General features: G+C 40.4%; 2 protein-coding genes across 3 annotated transcripts in view; one reads left to right on the forward strand and one right to left on the reverse strand.

Moving 5' to 3' along the window:
* UBAC2 (UBA domain containing 2) overlaps positions 1 to 21,975 on the reverse strand; it is a 168,017-nt gene that overhangs the window by 80,701 nt on the left and 65,341 nt on the right. The gene's annotated exons all lie outside the window — the stretch shown is intronic.
* Positions 4,775 to 20,181, forward strand: LOC102448388 (G protein-coupled receptor 183-like). Of its 2 annotated transcripts, XM_025180870.3 has the most exons (3): positions 4,841 to 4,905; positions 9,755 to 9,834; positions 16,146 to 20,181. In XM_025180870.3, exon 3 carries the CDS (start codon positions 16,150 to 16,152, stop codon positions 17,248 to 17,250), a length of 1,101 nt encoding a protein of 366 aa, XP_025036655.2. In that variant the 5' UTR covers positions 4,841 to 4,905; positions 9,755 to 9,834; positions 16,146 to 16,149; the 3' UTR covers positions 17,251 to 20,181. The 2 variants fall into 2 exon arrangements, with proteins under 2 accessions (XP_006115446.2, XP_025036655.2); XM_006115384.5 differs by lacking the exon at positions 9,755 to 9,834 and having other exon boundaries at positions 4,775 to 4,905.

Genomic DNA, 21,975 nt, shown 5'->3' on the forward strand with positions numbered 1-21,975 from the left:
GGGTTGCCCACCACTGATTTAATTATTTTGACATTATTATTTATTGTTTATTGTCACACATAAGCCTCCCAGTCGTGCACCACGACCCACTGCGTTAACGTGCTGTAAAACACAAGACAAACAGCCCTTGCTGAAATACAAGTGTAACCCCCAAGGAGATTACCTAGATTCCTGGGGCTCTGTCTGCTGGCAGCTCAGGGAGAGGCACACTGTCCCTGGTAGGGATGGGGCGCCAAGTCAAACTCAGAGTCTGCCTGACAGCAAATAGGGAGTGAGATGCCCCTCCCAGGGAGTTCAGGAAAGGTGAGAGGCGATTGTTTTTTATGAGTCAGTCTGGAGCCGGCAAGGGCAGGACTGGCTGTGTGGGAAGCAGGTAAGCCCCAGGCCTGCATGCAGGGTCCGCCCTGAGAACTGGCCTCTATAGACCTGAAAGCAAAATCCCTCAGATGGGTTTTCCTTCTCCACTGATGATTCCCAGTTTGTAGAGTTTGCTGGGAAACTTCCCCAGCCAGGCTAAGTTAGCCTTCCAGCTCCCTAGGTGAGACCAGTCACCACATGGTCAGCTCTGCTCTGTCTGCTAGTTCAGAGCTGCTGCCTGCTGTGTGTGTGGCTGGATGCTGGGCTAGAAGACTACAGTTTGGATTTTAGTACAGTTGTGTAATCTGTACCTTGAGCCTTGCACCCCTTTGTGGTGAGGGGAAATCCTGGGACTGAAGCAACCTGATTCCTGCCTGAATAGGATCCCTGCTAGCAGAGATCAGCCCTCTGCAGTGACTGAAGAGTCCAGAGTCATCTCTGAGCTGGAGGATCATTCATGGAGTTTGTGAGTGCACCATCTTTTAGTTAGTCAATCAAGGAATTTGTTTTGGGGACCCTCTACTCCAGTGGTCCCCAACCTTTTGGGGTTGCCGGGCGCCAGGGGGCGTGGCCGTTCGCCCGCCGGGCGCCGGGGGGGAGGTGGGGCCCCCCCATAGCCGGGGGCGGGGCCTCCCCATAGCCGCATTCCGGGGGCCGGCGCTCTCCTGTCAAGCACCGCGCGCCCGGGGCCGGCGCTGGCGCTCTCTCCCTCCCCTCCCCCAAGCGCCGCGCGCCAGGGGCCGGCGCTGGCGCTCTTTACCGCCTCCTTCCCCCAAGCGCCGCGCGCCCAGGCCGGCGCTCTTTGCCCCCTCCCTCCCCCAAGCGCCGCGCGCCCGGGCCGGCGCTCTTTCCCCACTCCCTCCCCCAAGCGCCGCGCGCCCGGGGCCGGCGCTGGCGCTCTCTCCCCCCCATGCGCCGCGGGGGGTGAATACGCAGCGCCCCAGGGGCCAGCGCTCACCGTGCGCCACGCGCCCGGGGCGGCTCCAGCACCGCGCATGCGCCACGTGCCCGGGGCCAGGCCAGCCCTGAGCACTTGGCGGGTGCAGAGAAATGCCCCCGCGGGCGCCATGGCGCCCGCGGGCACCGTGTTGGGGACCACGGCTCTACTCCCTGAACTGTGTCCCCAAGCCAGGGAGTAAGGGTTTGGGGTTTTTATAACATGCTGAATATTAAACCTGTGGAGGGATTTACCACCTTCTTCCGCGTGTGAGTCCTTTGGGCAGTACTGAACCCACTAAGCCACATTGCTAAACCACTGCAGAGAGGAATTTTGTTGTCATAGGTCATCAAGGTCCTCAACAAAGTACGTGTACCAACGGGACACTTACAATTGCTACATCAAGTCACGTGACTGAGGAAAGTCACGGGTATTAGCAGCATGGGCACCGGTGACCCTAAAAATAGTTTTACCCTATTATAATTGTTTCCTGTTTAATATAATTATTGTATTGAATAGATTGTATGTGTTTATGTTATTTTTTGAAGTCTTCAACTATCTGGCAAGTAAGTGGGGATTACCCTGTGGTTAGAATTTTCCTCCCAAGCTGCCCTGGTGACCCTGCCAGGAAGGAGTGAGGGGGATGGAGGCACCGCCACATAAATTCATAGAAAAAAATAAAGAAGATACACCCTGCTGAGTGGGTGGCGGGATCCAGAAGAACCCAGACCTGTCCACCAAAACCTGTAGGCAGATTGGCATTAAAGAAGGTAATCGGGTAGAAAGGGGGTGCTACACAAGAAATTTCTTATGGTACACTATGTAATTTTACTGCTGGGAACAGAATAGACTGGCACTACTGTTTTATCCAATCACACGTGATTTGTGTAATTTCCATTCAAACATTAGCCCTCCAGCTAATTAGTTTCTCTCACAATTTCTCATAGAAATGGATTCTATTCTGTAGTAAAGCATGTAATGATGCAGCTTAACTCCTCCTTCTCCCTCTGCCCACTCAGGAAAAAAAAAAAAGATACATCATCCTAAAGCCCTTCTGATCTGGTGCTGGAACAGAAATACACCACAAGTGCCTGAACTAATGAGGTGCTGGAAGTTCTAAACAACTATAGTAAAACCTGTGTTATCCAGCACGCTCAGGGATTAGGGCATTCTGGTTACCTAAAAATTCTGATTATCTGAGGGTCCCATCAACCTAGGAAAAACCAATGGACAATAATAGTAAAACTCAAGTTTTCAATATTGGTAGTTTTGTAGTGTGAGACAGTTGGTCTCACATTTCTATTCTGAGTTAAAAGATTATTAGTACTTCTTAAATAAAAATTTGTTAAGCCAGTCATGGTAAACCAAGCCAGGCCTGTGCGCCTGAAGATGTGACAGTATTGTGGCTAGGGGCAATGCCAGTTAACAAAGTTTTCTGGTTAACAGAGTGCTGGATAACAAAGATTTCACTGTACACAGCTGCATGGATTTGTGGAGGCTCAGCATCTAAAAGGATTGGATCCCTTAGTAATATACTTCCTAATCATGCTACCCACTCAGGTTTTAAAACCAGGTCACTAAACCAGGCCACTAAACACAGCCCACTATGCAGCACTGATCTGTAGGAGTTTCTGGGGGAAACCCCAAGTAATTTTACATCACAGTCATAAAAGCAAGTGACTGAATTTTTCATAGGTTAGTGATCTCAACAATCTTGTTAGCAAATAGAAGATTTAATTATTTGAAAAAAAATGTTTACTCAGAAACAAAGTTGTATCAGATGACAAAAGCTCACCATAAAATTTTCAAATATCAATTTTTAATGTTTTTAAAAGTTGATTATTTGTGGCACATGGATATCTTTATACTTGTACTTTTATTTATTATTTGTATTGCCCTAGTAATCCAAGTGATCAGTGAGCGTTCTGAAAACTAAAGGAGAAGGCACAAGCCCTAGAGTGACTAGAATACACACACTACCACTCATGAAGTGTTGTAGGCATATCAGTCACAGCATATTAGAAAGAGAATACGGGTGAGGTTGTATCTTTTACTGGACCAACTTCTGTTGATGAGAGATGTAAGTTTTCAAGATACACTTGTAGATGGGTTCTGCATAGGGTTGCCAGATGGTTTAACAAAAAATTCCGAACACGTCTCCCACCCCCAAAAAAACACAGGGAAAAAACTGAGCAAAAAAAAAAGGAGGGGAGGGACCAAAGTTGGTGAGGGGCGGAAAGGGGGGAGAAAGAGGTGCTGCGTCATTAAATAACCCCGCACTCCTCACTCCTCCACCAGACGTAGCAGGGAAAAACTGTCCCCAACGGGCTTCCGTCGAAGGGAAACAGGAAATACCAGACATTTCACATATTCAGTATTTTCTGGGTTTTTTACCGGACGTGAGACCTGAATAAAGGACAGTCGGGTGAAAACTGGACACCTGGCAACCCTAGCTCTGTGTAGCTCAAAAGCCCATGTTTCTCAATAAAAGTTATTTCCTCACCCACTTTTTCCGTTTTATTATACACATTTTCAATTAATACCTTTCTCTATTATATTGAAGCACCGAAGTCATGAACATGGACTACTGAAAGTACTATTTTCACATAACATCTATCACCATCTCATTTAGTTGAATAATCTGCAAAGCATTTTAAAATAAAAATAGCCCAATGTCTATGACTCTGTAACGCTGAAATGCTGGCTCTTCCCTCTGGGCAGTGCTGTTGCCTCCCTGGCTATTCCCTCTGGGCGGTGCTGTTGCCTGAGTCATGTCCTTTGCCTCCCACCATGGTGCTTGGTTGACTTCTGCGCTGCGCAGCCAGGCTACCATGGGGAAGCAAGTGGCACAAGCGGCCGTTTGGGTGCCGCGGTCCCCATTCAGCATGGGGTTGCTGCATGGGGAGCGTGGGGCCCAAACGGCTGCTTGCGCCGTTTGCTCCCCCGCGGTGGCCCAGATGAGCGGTGCAGAAGTCAGTCAAGCGCCATGGTGGGAGGCGAAGGCGGGATGGGGTGGTGATGTACATGGCCGGGGGCGGGGCCCAGCCATGTACATCACCGCCCCACCCCCCTTCGCCTCCCGCCATGGAGAGAGAGGGAGAGAGAGAGAAGAAAATCCCATCTTATGACGGGCTAATTGGCTAGTTTTAAAATAAACACTGATTCTTAAGTACAGAGCCTTTTGCCACACACCAATTTAAGACACATAGATTCTTTTGAAAGTAATATGAAAAAATCTTCTTTCGGGAATTTTTATTTGGTTAAAGATTAAACTAAATTATAGTCTTGGTAAAGTCCCACCTACATAACTTATAGGGGCTTTTTGTTTCTAGTTAATCTTTTTTAAAACAAATTTTAAAAGAAGCAAAAAGGCACCTTTAAAAGAAGCAAAAAGATAGGTGTTTTCACTTCCTCTAAAAACTCAGGTAATGAATCAACGTCAGAGGAAGAAAATAATACTTCAAGCACGAGAGGGGAAAAAAATCACCACTCCATAAAAGGGCAGGCTCATGTAATTACTCTTAAAAACAATGTGCAAAGGGGAACTTTCAGAGTTACTCTACATTGCCACGTACAATTACTGCACAGAGGATCTAAAAAGCCATTGATATGTAAGTACTGAAAAATTATTTGTTGTTGTCATTGAAAGACAACAAACAATTCCAGAAAGTTAATATATACTTGCAATAGATTGAATTTTCTCATGTGGGTGGATGGATATATTCTTTCTGGGTGGGAGAGAGAAATATCATCAGGAGAAATTCTATGCTACTAGGAAAGTTTGCTAAAGCAAGTTACAACAAAGACTATCTATATGTTTTTAATCCTGGTGCCAACTCATCTTTGGGTCCAACGATTAACAGGTTGAATTAATGTTTTATTTACAATATAGCCTTTTGAAAAACAAAATGCAAAAATTCACTGCTGCCTAAAGATAGCCAGTTTTTGCAAAAATAATGTGATTTAAACTATAGCAATGCAGAGACAATTAATATGGAAGAAAATATTTTTAGTAAATATTTCAATGTTTATTAATCAAAGACTTCATATTTCTAAGTCAATTAAGCTGGTTAGACACTAACAGTTTGAGAGTTTCTAAAAGCATACATACTACAGCAGCAAACAGCTTGTAGTAAATGTTTCTAGGCTATGAGTCTCAGAGGGGTAGCCGTATAAGTCTGTAACTGAAAAGACTTAAAAAACCAACAAATGATCCTGCAGCACCTTAGAGACTAACAAAAATGTACATTCTTGTTAGTCTCTAAGGTGCTGTAGGACCATTTTTTGGTTTTTAAAGTTTTTTCTAGGTTATGAAACAGTCTTTAGGCTATTCTCAGCCCAACTGTTTCTCAATCTTGACTCAACTCATGCTTTAAAACAGTAATTAGAATTTGCCATGGTACTTGTAATAATTTCTCCTTCATCTTTTGACATGTATTGTCTCTTCAAAGCTTTTTCTGTATAGTTACTCCTTTTTCCAACATACAATTATGCCCAAGTATCTTTATTAACTGAAGTTAATGCAATCTTATTGGCTATTTGAATTTTAAAAGTCTCCCCTACTTAAAAAGACCTGATAACATTTTATACTGAAGTAAAACATAAAAAAATACCTCTTTTCACATTAAGCAACTCTGAATTCTCATTTAACTTTCCGAACAAAATAAAGACAATGCACAAATCTTTGAACACAGAGCAAAAAGGTTACAAAGATGAACTTTTGTTAGTTATATGTATTATTAACCGAACAGTTCATGTTTCTAGCACTTGAATAGAGACACTGAATAGCACCCTTTGAATACAGAGACAGAAAATGTCTCCATAATTGTTCTTGAACAGACAGTCATTATAGCTATGTAGCTTTTAAGAAATAAAACTGATTAAAGAGAAACAGCACCAGGACAGGTTACACATCAATAAGAAACATTTATTAGTTATAAGGGAGCATGTAATATCACCAATATTTCTAGGTTATGAAAGTGCTAAACTACAAGTTGCAGTTTGAAATGTTACTTGACATTGTGTCATTTTAAATGTTTCAGAGTTCTTCTACTGCTACATTTTTTTATTCTTTCCTTATTCAGTTTAGAAATTTTAAGCAACTAAGTGAAAGGACTTTAATTGTCTCAACATTAGTTTGGTCTATGCACTAAATCATACCTACCAACTACAGATGTCACACTAGTGAGTCTCACGTTTTCATAACCCACAAAGACCACATGCGGAGAGAGAAATTCATTAAGTGGACACCTTCTCTCCCATTCAGCCAGGCAATACTTACTCTTATTCAGAAATACATAGCATCACTATGAAAACTATGCTTATTTACATGCAAAATATTACAGAACTGTTTAATATATTTTTAAAGCTATAATCCAACATTAAAAAAATCCAACATTAAAAAACCCAACATTAAAAAAATCTCAAAAAGGTAGACATGTTACTCTGTAACTTTAAAAACAACAAGCAGTCCTGTTAGTTAGTCTCTAAAGTGCCACAGGACTAGTCATTGTTTTTAATCCAACATAATCACTGAAAACAAGGCACACCAGAACAATATAACAAGCTAGCTCTTTGTGTGCCAATAAATGATCCACCAGTTTTGAAGCTTCTGTTACACCACACAACAAATAAGTTTCTATGCCTTTAATGTCCTCTGTTCCCACTAGTAGAGGCATTTTCCTGCAACAACAAAATTGGATAAGTGTCTGAGAAACCACCTGGGCTTGTGCTCTTTCTCTCTTACTCACACTTTCTCTCTCAACCCTCTCTTACAACAATGCCAGGGCTTTTGAGACTTATTTAAATCTTTTATGTACTAGTGGTTTAAAAGTTACCTTTGGAAGCTGAAATGAAATATATTTCTTTTCCAATGTGTTTCTGTCCATCACTCTCACTTATCATTGTAAAGTGCTAAAAGGCCGCAAGCCTTTCTGCAGCCCCACAATCTGTTTTGAAATCTTGTGCATTTTACCAAGTGGCTAATGCACACCAGTCTTTCTTCTAAAATAAGCACATTATACCTTAAACATTCTATTGAAGCAGTTCTCAAACTTTAGCAAACTGAGGACCCCAATTTTGATTTAGACATTTTTGGGGACCCTCTTGCCCTGCTTTTTCAACAAGGCTCTGCCCCCATGCCATCCCCATTCCTTCTGTGTCTTGCTCTCCCACACCCTCACTCACTTTTACCAGACTGAAGAAGTGGGTTGGAGTGCAGGCTCTGGTATGGGGATCATGGGTTTGCGTGCAGGAGGGAGCTCCAGGTTTGGGCACAGTGTTGGGGGGAATGCAAGCTCCCAGGAGGGAGTTTGGGTGCATAAGAGAACTCTGGGCTGATACAGGGATTTGGGGTTCAGGATCCCAGTGGTACTTACTGTGGCTCTCAGCAAGTGGCCAACAGGTCCCCATGTGCATGGGCGGCTAGTGAGACTCTGAGCACTTTCCTTGAGCATCAAGGTACCACCTCCACAGTATCCACTGGTCATGGTTCTTGGCCAATGGGAGCTGCAAGAGCTAGCAGTTGGGCAGTGTCAGTGCACAAAGCCTCCAAGGCTACCCATGTGCCTATAGGCCAGAGGGACCTGGTTCCAAGAGTTGCACAGAAGTGGGGCAGGTGGAGAGAGCCCGCCTAGGAGAGAGGGGGAGGAGATGATCATTGGGGCCCCGTGAACCCCCAGGGGTCTACAGACTCCAGTTTGAGAAAAGCTGTTCTATTGCACTCATTTAGCATGCAATTTTCAAATATTCATAACTTTGTTAAAACTAATATATTTTGATAATAAAAAATGGCAAATCAGAACAAGATGGCCGAGGCGAAAGGAAAATTTAAACTGGGATTATACAGGATGCCACTGAGTTACATTCAAGGGTGAAAGTAACTTAAAATTTCTTACAGGTACTGTCCTATTACAACCTGGATTCCTACCAGCTCTTTAAATAGCTCCCTGCTGGCTTTTGCTGAAGCTCAGCCAGCTCTTGTTGGAGCTGTGCATCAGGGCACTTACTTTCACCTCTGGTTATACTGTTTCTTCTATTGTCTCTTAACATTCAAATTATGCACAATGTACAACTTGTCAAACTGAAGTGTGATGTTAGAGTCCCTTAGTCTAGGTCACGGAAGGAAGGAAGAAAAGAAATCCATCATGTTGACAAACGTTAAATATACTCAAACCTTTCATATGTAGTGCTAAGACTGCCACCAGATCACTAAACTTTTCTTGCAACTTAGATCACACTCGGAAGAAACAGACAAATTCGAAAAATTCATAAGGATAAGAGCAACATACTAGAATAATTACAACAAACAAACAAAAATCCCACAGGACTGCAGTGTTTACACTCTTTATTGAAAAAGATCTCTTGACAAATCTCAATCCACAGATCACAGGAGTCAAGCCAGCAGAGAATTTGGTGGCTAGACTCTCTTCCCTCCTCTCACCTTCCTTTTGTTCTCTTTTTAACCAACTATAAAATAAATTATCATTCGTTGCCTTGTTTTAAAGAAATATTAGAATAAATAAGCCAATCTTATTTCTACACAGCAATTGTCCATCACTATTATAATACTTGCTCTCTTACAAACAATAAAAATTATAACAACAAAAAGATATACAAATCACGACAGCCCCACACATCCATGGATATCTGCTTTATATCCCTGGATGTCAATGTGAATATCCATATCTCATTTTTGTGAATACAGATGTGGATACAAATTTTGTATCCATGCAGGGCTCTATAGATTACTCCAATTTATGGATAATGTTTTATGTGAAGTTGTAGATATTTATACATGCCACACCTTAGTGACAATATAATAGGTTTTTTTCATTCATACATCCTATGACAATATCAAAAGGAGAAAACAAAAAGAGAAAAAAAAAATCAGTCAGCTAGGCCAGTATGGAGCAGAAAGAATTGCATCTCTTATATGCAGTTCAAATGTCTACAATCTAAGGCCCCAATTTTGCAAATACTTATGCACATATTTAATTTTATGCACATGAACAGTTCCATTGAATTTACTGGGACTACATGCTTGTGTAAAGTTAATCATTTGAATAAATGTTTGCAGGATCAGGGATTTTGAATTATAAACTTCTTAAGGCGGAAGTCATGGCTTGTTTATATAGAAACAGCACAGTGGGGATCTTAACCTGGCCAAAACCCCTGGGTGACACCACAGAAATATAAAACAAAACATGATATTATCATTTAGTAACAACAAGTATCTAATTCAATGAAATAGTTGTGCCATTATTTAAAAATGGGAAGCAGGACAACCTGGGTCATAGGCTGGAGAACTTGACATAAATCCTGGGCAAAATAATAGAAATTCTCATATGACATTCAATTAATAATGAATTGAAGGATATTAATATAATTATTGCCAGCATGGCTTTATGGAAAATAATTCTGCACAGATGTAATATTTCATAAGCCATGTCTACATTACAGGTGCAACGGCAGCTTTACTTTGGCACTGTAGTGCCACAGTGTGGATACTTCCTATGGTGAAAGAAGGAATTTCCATCACTGTACGTAATTCTTGCATTCTTTCCATGACCTAACCCAGACTACGCTGGGAGCTAGATCGGCTCACACCTCAGAATAACATAGCTCTGTCAGTCTAAATCCAAGAGCAGACCAGGCCTTATGTTTCTATAAAACATCTTAGTACAGCATAGCATTTTAATTAAAATAGTAACGCTATAGTCAAACACAAAGTTATTGTGATCAATAAAGGGGTAAGTAGTATAATTCTATAATCCATATTATATAAAGGTTGTAATACATTATTAAATGTTCTTTTCTGGCCTTAAAAATCTATTAATCTATTATTAAATGTGATCAGAGTATTTGCAGCCCACAGTGCACCCATACATACCCATTCTTTTACATTGTCTCATTCAAACAGAATTAAAAATCAAAGTAGCCATATCACTATAACTTCCAGTAGCATGAAATATCCATTTTGTAGTCTAGGAATTGGGGCAGTGCTTTCTAAAGTGGTACAATTAAGAGTTATGCTTTTCAAACTTCTACATTATATTAACTTGATGAGTCAATCATGATTAAAAACTGAGAATCTACTATTCATACAGGTCTAATACTGACCTAGTCACATTTATCAGCCTAATATGCAGTGCAAGGAAGCAAACTATTGATATATCAAGAGCATAAGTGTTTGATGAAATTTGCAGATAGATTTCTTGATGTATCTTTGTAATAAGGAACAACACATTTTTTAAAATCACTGTGCATCTTTATTATCTCTAATTATCTATGATTAGGTATATGGAAAGGCAGTCATATGAGGAGAAATTAATAAGACTTTTAATCTTGGAAAAGATATGACTATGGGGGGAAATGATGGAGGTCTACAGAAATCATGGTGTGGAGAAAATTAATAAGGACAAGTTATTTACTTGTTCCCTTAACACAAAAACTGGGGGTCATCAAACAAAATTAACAGATAGCAAGTTTAAAACAAACAATAAGAAGTATTTCTTCACACATTGTATTTCTTCTACTTCAACGTATGCAACTCCTTGACAGAGGATGTTGCAAAGACCAGGAATTAAATAGGGGTAAAAAAAAAAGAACTAGATGCATTCATGGAGGATAGACACATCAATGTGATTAGCCTCGGTTTGTTAGAATTTGGGAATGAGTGACAGGGAATGGATCATTTGATTAGTACCTCTTCTGTTCATTCCCTGAGGGATACCCCAGTATTGGTCACTGTCAGAAGACAGGATTTGGGCTAGATAGACCTTTGGTCTGATCCAATATGTTCGTTTTCTATTCTTATTATTATCTTGAAAAAATAACCACATAGAAGGTCTAATTCAAAACAGGTGACATGAGAGGGACTTGTAGTTTAACAATATATTTAAGTAAAAGCATTCAAGTAGCAGTTCTTGGAGGCTGCCTAAAAGCATATTGTGATGTATGACAACGTTGTTGTGGTAAATCACCAATTCAGTGCATAGTGCTGACCTGAACCAATGGCTGAATGGGAACACAATGTAATTCTATCAAGGGCATGGAAGACAAGTTACTGCTTAATTAGGCTGAGGCTTGGAACACTGAAAAAGTGATCTTCTCCACTTTGAGTCAGGCAAGAGCACTATTAGACCACTATTGTCCTTTTCTACCACCTAGTGGATTGTCATAGAAGTTCGGGGGAAGAAGTCATGTATTTTAGTCACATAATGAGTTAAGCAATGATTACTGTTAAGAAACAAATAGAAGGCAGCTTGGCTCTCAAGGAACAGGGGGAAAACCACTCTTGGACTAACTGATTAAGTTAAGGATTTTATATATTCTTTTGCTGTGGGAAATGTCTAGTCTCTGATGGAGAGCTAAGGGAAACAGGGATACCATCTTGGGACGGTGAAGATGTGGCCAGAAAAGATCAAATACAAGAAAAGAACATAAGAAACACCAGTTTCCTGTACTTAAATGCTTTCAGAAGCACTCAGGATTCTTCTTTTTAATATGACTCTGAAGGCCTTTAACAGCAGTGGGAAACAATTAAAAGATCTAGCCTATATGATTTTACAAAGGAATAACACGTCACCAAGAGATATGAGAAGAAATAGGAAAGAAAACCAGAGCCATCCTCACAAAGACAGATGCACTATGAAATGGCCATATATAGTAGGGGTGAAGAAACTTTTTTGGGTCCCCAGATATCCCGAAATAGCTACCCCGCATCTTTTGAACGCATCCACTATTACAAAATATAGCAGATGCACTATTTTGGCATCCCTGTAAACCTCGTTCCATGAGCGATAAGGGATGTCTCAAAATAGTGCGTTATTTCAAAATTTGGCACTATGTAGAGCGCTAAATTTCAAAATAGCCTATTTCAAAATAGAATCGAAATTAGATATGCAATTTGTGTAGGGCAAACTGCACATCTTATTTCAAGCTAAGGGTGCAGTGTAGCTGTATCCTTACAGATTAACACAGCTACCCCTGTGAGACTAATGCCTGCAAGTTTGCTTTCATGAACATTAAATAATGGATATTACTTTATACCAAGTTTTCCTATTCAAAGTAAAGAAGTTACTGACAATAAATTGAAATTAGGCTCTCCTCTGAAAGCATGAAGAACTCATTGCTTCAAGTTTATCACTTGAAAAAAATTCAGCAATCCCAAAAAGAGTGCAAACTAAACCCCCAAAAACCTGTAGCCAAGTGTCTTAAGGTATAAAAATCCATTTCAGATTTAAATTCCAATGCAGCATGCAATATTCTGACCTCTGATATATGGCATGTATTCTATATACCGTCAAGAAAAAGGTGCCACTGCTTACCAGTAATATTTAGCAGTACCAATTGTCTGATCATTCTTTCTCTCACAGTCTTCTGTAATAGTACAGCTAGGACCTGATAGACTCTTCCAGATAATTTTTTCCAGAAATAAACTATCTTACTAAAACTCCATGACATTAAGGCACTATATGGAGATTTTTATAGCTTAATTTAAAATCTGAAATATGTGATCCACAAAACTACAGATTTATTCTTTATGAAGAACTTTAAAAACTGTTGTTACTCAAGCCAGAATGCAATAACCAGATAAATATTATGATACAGTGTGCTCTATACGTAAATTGAATGGTGACCAACTTGAAACAAATAAGACATTATGATCAGAGAGAGAGAGAAAGAATTGTTTAATTCTTCTGCATCTTAATAGAAAGAAACTAAGTTGCAAAGCTACTAATCTGTAACATCTTAGAAATGTGTTCTGATATTTTCTATATAATTTATTTATTCAGAAGCAGAACTCTGGAATGGTTTTTAAATGCTGTGTACTGAATAATACCTCAAAGGTTACACATAATACCACAAAGCACTTGCAACCCTTCCCAGCTTGGTACTGTCTGCAAACTTTATAAGGGTACTCTCTATGCCACTTTCTACATCACTAACGAACATATTGAACAGTATCAGACTAAGAACCAACCCCCATGGGACCCCACCTGATATGCCCTTATAGCATAACTGTGAAGATAGCCATTTCCAGAGAATAGTTTTCCAAACAGTTACGCACCCGCTCTAGAGTAGCTCCACATAGGATTGTATTTCTCTAGTTTGTTTATGATGGTCATACAAGCTAGTATCAACTGTCTTACTAAAATCAAGATAACCCCCGTTTATGCACTTAAAGTACATTTGGTTATTAAATATTTAGACAACTTTTATAATGTATGCATTTGCCAACCTTTTTTAAGATCTACTATTTAAGAACAGTTACTCAAATAACTTAGGTTGGGTGTCACTGCTGTTGCCTACCTCTCTTCCCTCAACTGTCAGAAGTTTTTGTAAATAGGAACCAACGTCAGAAGTGATTATTGATCCTTCCCATGACACAAAGGGAGTCTGAGTCCAAGTTGGGAAGTCAATACAGGAGTCTCCAGTTCATCATCCTGAATTTAATAAACTAGACCAGTCTGCACCTCAGTCTTGAACAGTCTAGTCTGCCCGATGAGGTCACGTTGGGCACCAGCTGCAACAGATCTTGTGGAAGTTCCAACATCAGCAGCAGCACTGCTCCCCATCTCCCATAAATCAAATATCCTGTGGCAAAGGTATTCATAGGGCCCAGTCCTGAGTGGAAAGTGAGAGGCAAACTGCTGTCTTTCTGACTAATTTTCAAACCCTTCTGTTAATAATTTTTAGTATTATTAATAATAATAATAATAATTACAACAACAACAACATTATTAGCATTGAGAAAAGTGTGCTATGTACTTCATGGAAATGGAGACAGGCAAGGTTCTTGAAGCACTTTTAAATTATGTTCAGGCATGACACGTAGGTTATAGACTGGATAAAAGGGGGAAGGGAGAAGAAAGAAACAAGTTATAATAATCAGATCACACATGGTTAATGGGTAACGATGCATATTCACATAAAGATGGCTCCACTAGAGGTATTTTGTTTTTTAAATCTCACTATAGATTGAATCTCGCTAGTCCAACACTCTCTTCTCTGGCAACATTTATGGTCCAGCATAATTTTAGTTAGTTAGATATCGACTTATGGGTGTGGCCAAATTTCCAGCAGTCCTATAAAGTTTACAGACACCAGTCCTGGCTCCCAGTGTTCCATGCTGTTATTTGCTCTAATTTACCCTTAAATGTCTAGTAAGAGCCCAGTAAGCAGTGGAAGTGTTGATAATGCTACTATACAATATTGATCTCCTGTGATTTAGCAAATTCTCTGGTTCAGCATCGGTCAGGTCCCCAGGGTGCTGAACTAGAGAGGTTCAATCTGTAGCAATAGCATCAAAAAATGCAAATCAATTTTCTATTGATTTACACAATGAGACCTTTTTAAAAAAAACAGAGCTAAAACGTTTTGGAGAATTTCACTAATCATAGCAAAAGTACATATATCTTTGAAGGGTGGCAGTATCAGCAAGGTAGAAGAATTACTTTGTGAGGGTCATGTAAGTATCATTAGGTGGAATAAGAAACCCTTAAGAAAATTTAGCCTGCATTGCAGAAGAAGATTCTTGTAGAACAGCCTCTCAGAGGGTGCAGCAGGGTTTAACTCGAAATAAGTTACGCAAAGTGAGCTACATCAATTGTGTAGCTTCTTTCGAAATAGCTTATTTCAAAATTGGGAGCGTCTACATAGCACTTATTTTGAAATAGAGCACTCTTCCTCAGACTTCCCTTACTCCTCGTACAATGAGAATTACAAGAATCGGAGTAAAAAGTCCTCCACGTTGACATTATTTTGAAATAACTGCCTCTTGTGTAGACGCTAAGTTATTTCAAAATAACGCTAGTTATTTAAATATAATGTTGCTGTGTAGATGTACCCAGAGAGAATTGATGGAAGACCCATCTCTTTGAGCAAAGCACAAGAAAAGCATTCTAGGCCACATTTACATTTACAAAGTGATGAGCTGAATGATGGTATAGATCTTTTCCAGCTCTAATTTCGAGGTTCTATTAAATTACCTCTTATATGTATATACTCTGAAAATCAAGAGTTGCAGACTGAGTTCCAAGTGCCTGGTAGGTCAATCATCTCCCCTAATATTTTTAATAATATATTTTAAACAAGTCTGAATATGCTGTATTGCCATTTAATCAATGAATGTGATATATTATACCTAGATTACATGTCTGTTCCAAGAACCACTGAAGAGAGGCTTCATTGACAGGGTCAACACTTGAAATCAATTATATTTGGACTATTGTTACAGAAAACAACTTTTTTGTACTAGAATTAAGTGAGTTTGGAAGGTTCTGGTTCAATTACTATAGGCAATAAAAATGTTGAAAAGGCCTGGTCTCTATAAATTAAGTTCCAGTTACATGTTAAAATGTCATAAATTTCATATCATCATCAGAACCTCTTAATAAATTAAAAAGGAAGAAAAAACAAATAAAAACTACCTGAAATTCACAGAAACAATTTTTAAAAGATTTCTGTAGTTCTCTGATCTTTGGTGATTTCACATGACTGTTGTTTTATTTAAAAGTAAAATGACACAAAGGACTTCCCCGTCCCCAGGGTTTTTTAAAAGTTCCCTCTCTAACCTCAAAAATGTCTTATTGTCTACAAAATTCTAGTCTTCTAACCCAGGAATTCCCCAATTCATCCAAGTTTGTTTTCTGCATGTTTTTGTTTTCTTTTATCAAGAGAGCTGACCTTTTTTAAAACCAATTTTAAAAAAACCTATTTCATCATAATCAAGTTTCATTTCAGGTTTTTGTTGGCCTGCTGTAAGATCAGTTGGCTGCTGCTAGGAAGAAGAAGTTTGTCTGTATATATTACAAAATGCTCTATTTTGTTTTCCTGTTTTTTATAGAGCTATGACTTTTGCTACAGATGGATCAGTTGTGAAAATGGTCACCATCGTCACACCTTTTACAACTCTGCAGACAAACACCTGCGACTTGTATGAACATCAAAATACAGCAAGGATTTTACTGCCGGTGTTTTACATCTTTATTTTAATTTTTGGTGTGCTTGGAAATGGACTTGCCCTCCTTGTCATTTATAAAAACAGAAGAAAAATTAACTCTACCACCCTCTACTCCACAAATCTTGTGCTCTCAGACATTCTTTTTACTACTGCCCTGCCTACACGAATAATTTACTATGCATTAGGATTTCATTGGCCATTTGGAGAAATATTTTGCAGACTAACTGCTCTCATATTTTACATCAATACATATGCAGGTGTAAACTTTATGACTTGTTTGAGTATTGACAGGTTTATTGCTGTAGTCCACCCTTTCCGATACAACAAAATCAGAAGAATTGAAAATGCCAAGTATATTTGCATATTTGTCTGGTGTCTTGTATTTAGCCAAACACTTCCATTGCTTATACATTCCATGTCAAATGAGGAGACCGAAAGGACTACATGCATGGAATATCCAAACTTTGAAAAAATTGAGCATCTACCATGGATACTTCTTGGTGCCTGTTTAATAGGGTACATCATTCCTCTTGGAATTATACTATTTTGTTATTCACAAATTAGTTGCAAACTTTTTCAAACTGCTAAGGAAAACCCATTAACTGAAAAATCAGGGATAAACAAAAAGGCCATCAACACAATTATTTTTGTAATTGTTGCGTTTGTCATCTGTTTTACTCCATATCACATTGCAATTATCCAATACATGGTCAAGAAGCTTCAATATAATCCTTTGTGCGGTGAGCAGCAAACTTTTCAGAAGTCTCTCCATTACACTGTGTTTCTGATGAATTTTAACTGCTGCATGGATCCTTTCATCTATTTCTTTGCATGTAAAGGATACAAGAGGAGGATAATGAAAATACTGAAACGTCAAGTTAGTGTATCAGTTTCAAGTGCTGTTAGATCAGCTCATGAAGAAAGTTCACGTGAGATGGTAGAAACAAACATGACTATACTTCAAAAACCTTCAAATGGAAAGTTATAAACTGAAAATAAACATTCCAATAATGCAAGTTTTAAAAATACTAGGCCTGCAGTAAATACTATTTATGCTTCCTATGCAACAATTTAAGTAACAATTATTTCACCATCTCTTAGGAAACCACAGGTGATGCTGGACTTTTAAAAAATGGTCATATGAAAGCAAGAAATCTCAAAATTAGTATTTTCCATCCATGCTGAATCATTTTGATCTGGCTTCATGAATTTTCCAGGAGATTTCTGTCACTGACTATGTCCTACACCTTCCCTTTCCTGGATTTTAGGAAAACTTGATTCACACTATATACTAGTGATGTGAGAAAAGAACAATCTAAAAAAAACAGCTAATAGCTCAGAGTGACTGAACGCCAACACATCTACAATGGGTAAACATCTGAATGAGCTACAATTTAAGCTCTCTTGACTATTATGGTGTGCTATGTGCAATGGACTAACAAAGCACAAAGGAAATAACTTTTGAAGGAAAATAAAATGTATATTTTTCATGGATAATTATAAATCTGTACTTTAGAACTTTTAGAAGGCAGGGTTGGATTACAGTACTCAAAATATGGATAGTTTATCTAAATGTGTCATGGATAACTTTGTGAGACTGCTTGTGAAAAAGTTTGTAAAATTTTGAATGTGTAAGTAAATTTAAAGAATAAAGAGAACATTGTTACCCACAATTATTCAAATGTCTTCAAGATTCCTGCTAAGGTCACAGGTTGCAATAAAATAACAATAAGATGAAAGATTCTAGAAATGGAAAGAAATGTTTATAGATGAAATCACCAAAATGTATTAAACGATTAATTTTAATGTCCTCTTCTTGGACACTGGTTATGTGGAAGGGTTCTAAATAGGAACAGTAGAAGAAGGAGCAAGTTTCACCATTGGGTTGCTGCTGCCCACACCATCTTCAAGGATGCACCACGACATGACAGGGCCTTCACTGTTCTGATCCAAACAAGAGAAAGCTTTAGTGGGAACAGATGGCACCACTATCAGAGGAGCTGGAACAATTTCACTAATATGGGTGCTGAAAGCCATTGAATCAAACTGTTAGCTCTATATATAATGGAAATCACTTCAACCCCCAGCGGTGCTGCATCCCTACTTCTAGCATTTATAATCTATGATAATATATGCTCACCTCCATCCTCCTCTTCCCCACCTCAGAACTGGCCAACTCATGAACACCTAAGATACCAGTCTTTGGTTCTGGCCATCATACCTTTCCTACTATATCATGTTTTTCCCACCTTACTTTCCCTTTTTTTAAAATTTCTTGTCTTTTGTCTAATGAGACTGGCTCAAGCACAGCAACACAATTTTGAAACTCTGACACTCTGTGAACAAGAAAGGCAAACTAAAAACAACACCTTGAACATCCCAGTGCTGGTAAGATTGCCAGATCTCAGAGTGGCAATAAGACCATGTGCTGTGTGTTTCCTCAGCTGCGATGTTGCAATTGAAAGTCATTACCAGAGAGAAAAGCTACATTTTTTTTTATCTATACAATTCTTTATCTCCTTGTGTATGTGTGTTCACCATGTTTTCCCTTAAAGCAATCAGGACCATATCTGAACAACATAGCAGCAGCTCAAGGATCAACTAAGTAACTTTTTGCTCATTTCCTCAGAAAAAAGTGCAGCTAATACAATCTTTAATGCTATCGAAAAGATGATCAAGCAAAGATTTCCAACAGCTGAGATTTCCAAAAGACACTAAACAGCTGACGGGAATTGAAACAAGGAAAACTGTTACAAAGAAAGACTTACTTCATTGCTTAAGTTGTAAATGCTTTCACTGTTTTTTTCCCTGTCCTTTTATTAAAAAGTTAAAAAACATGATTAATGGTAATTGTTAAAATGTCAGTAAAGTCAGCAAAAACTTGTCACAAAACCGCATTTAAATGTTTAATGTTGTAACAGGAAACATGGGTTTTATTAACATCTTATACCTGATGGCTGTAAGGCCCACCATTACCACTACAGATTCCATAATCTAATGTCTATTTTTCTACTTATGGCATGAATTTGGTCTAATTTTAGAGTGCAAGACTCTTAGAACAAGGCATCATATATATAGTAGCCCAATGTCTGTGACCCTGTAACACTGAAATGCTGGCTGTTCGCTCTGGGCGGTGCTGTTGCCTCCTGCCGTGCCACTCAGCTGGGCCGCTGTGCAGGAGCAAGCAGCGCAAGTGGCCGTTTGGGGTCCACGCTCCCCATGCAGCATGGGGGTGACTTGGAGAAAAATATTTCAGTGTGTTCTATTTAGATTCTTCTCTACCACCCACCCATCACAGTATTGTTTGAATATGCCCCAACAAACTTAGAAATAAGATACAGCTAAAGAGGTGGATGAGAATTCTTCCTCTCCTACCCAAGAGGTTGCTAGAATATGTGTGTGTGTGTGTGTGTGTGTGTGTGTGAGTGCGCGCGCGCGCGCAAGAGCTTCTCCTCTTCCTCTTTTCTTGCTTGTTACAGATGTTGTGGAAGAACTGAACTTTGTACTCATTTTGAAGGCAGTAAGGTTTGTGGTCATCCTTACCTCCTCCTTAATCTTGGGCCATATGCCAAGAAAGCTGTTTCCCACTCTCTCAAGAACTATTTATTGGTAGTTTCTTCTTTCCTATATATAGTGCATATTTCTGGAAGGAAGTTGTGTTTCATTAGCAAGAGGCACCACTCTTTTAAGTGATTCGGTTAAAAAGGTCTGGAGAATTTTTAAGTTTTCCTAATGTCCTATGGGGATCAATGTAACAAGCAGAACACAAGGGTGCCATATTCTTAGCAGCAATTGCTAAGGAGGAGGGCTGTTATGTTTTGGATTAGGTAAGGCTTTAACAGTAGCATACTAATTCCTTCACACAATGTACTGTAGTAGAGGTTGAACCTCCGAAATCCAGGACTCTCTGGTCCTGCAACATCCATGGTTCAGCAGGACCATGGATGTTGCAGGATCAGAGAACCCAGGCACCTGGGAGTGCGAACCAGCTGGGAAGCCTGTCCCCGGGGAGCCCCAGTTGGGTGGGACAGCAGAGAGACCAGCAAGCCCCGTCCCGGGGAGCCCTGTCCAGGCAGAACAGAAGCAGGGCAACCAGCAACAAAAGTGGGGCAGCTGTTAACCCCCATCCCCAGCGATACCCAGCAGAGTACAGCAAAAGCGGGGCAGCCAGCAAACGCTGTCCCCAGGAATCTCCAGCGGAGGATGGCAGTAGTGGGGCAGCTGATCCCAGGGATGCTTGGTCCAGTGGGGGAGGGGAGTAGGACCTCCGCGGTTGGGGAGCTCTGTCCCAGGGGAGTCCCAGCATGCTGGAGCCCAAGTCCAAGTCCTGCAGGCTGGATCCCAGTAGCAATGGGGCCAGAGCGGAGCCAGCTGCAAGGAGGGGGAGCATCCTAGGAGGCTGGTAGCAGGAGACCTCCCCTGATCCGGCAAATTCCCTCAGTCAGGATGGTGATGGACAAAGGAGGGTCCAACCTGTAATCAAGTCTGAAAGCTGCAAAGGCATGGATCACTTGCTAGGTCAGTAAATGAAAGCAAGGGGTATAAATCAGACACAGATGGCAAACTTAATTTTGCCTAAGTTCAGAATAGGGATGTGAAAAGTTAACTGGTAAGCATCACACTTAATAGGTGATGATTATCAGTTCTGGTCAACTAGTGGGGGCTGAAGCAGTTGGTCTGGTATGCCCTCCCATCCTCCCCCCCCCCCTCCTTTTAATTGGTTAACCAGTTAAATATCACATATAACCAGTTAATCAATTTAAATATGATTTTACATCCGTAGTCCAAAAAGCATGAGGAGCCCAAGAAAATTCCCTTATTACAAAATTATTTGGCAATCTGAGGGCAGAGTCCTTCAAAAATGCAAGATGCTACCCCGTTTACTGGTTCTTCAAAAGGTTTCCCTCATTCCATTAAAATCATCTCTGTCTTGACTTGGTTTAGCTTCAGCCAGCTGCCTTTCATCCACTTGCTAATCTTGGCCAGGCACCTAAATAGTTATGTAACACTGCTATCAACAGTGCAAGTGAGATGTGAAGTCTGGTGTCATGTGCATATAGCTGACAGTTGAAACCATGTCTCAGGACCTCTCCTAATAGCTTCACTCTAGACAAAGAATAAGGTAAGTGATCAAATAGTGTCTGGCAAGCGGCATGTTAAAGACAAAAGGATCTTTCCCAGTTCTCTTAGCAATCTTATTAAACCTTGATATATCTCCAAAGCAGAACAATATGCAGGTTGGATCTCCCTGATCCGGCACCTTCGAAACTCCTGCCATCAAACTCCCAAGATACGGCCCCTCCAGCTGGATCCACTCCAGACCCACTCCATCACACTGTTGCCAGCTGGTTGAGGTTTTCTGGGGCTCCCCAGCCCCACCGCTGCAGCCCCACTTCTGCCTCAGTCTGCTGGGGCTCCACAGGGACAGGGCTTCGTGGCTGTTGCACCGCTGCCACCCCCTGCTGGGCTGGAGCCCCCGCCAGCTGCCCTGCTGCTGAGCACCTGGAGATGAGGCTCCCTGGCTGCCCAGCTGCTTCCCCTCCTGGCTGTGGCTCCCCAGGATGGGACTTGCTGTTCCCGATGGTGGGGCTTCCAGCTGCTGGACTCCCATCTGACTCTCACTCTTGGGAGCTGGGGCTCTTTGGTCTAGCAAAATCCTTGATCCTGCCTGACCATGGATGTTGCTGGATCAGAGAGTCTCGGATTTAGGGGA

Source organism: Pelodiscus sinensis, chromosome 1 (genome assembly GCF_052426305.1).
Source record: "Pelodiscus sinensis isolate ZL-2025 chromosome 1, ASM5242630v1, whole genome shotgun sequence".
NCBI classification, from domain to species: Eukaryota; Metazoa; Chordata; order Testudines; family Trionychidae; genus Pelodiscus; species Pelodiscus sinensis.

Coding starts and splice junctions, on each gene's coding strand:
- LOC102448388 (XM_006115384.5), top strand. CDS start 16,150: ATGACTTTTGCTACAGATGGATCAGTTGTGAAAATGGTCACCATCGTC.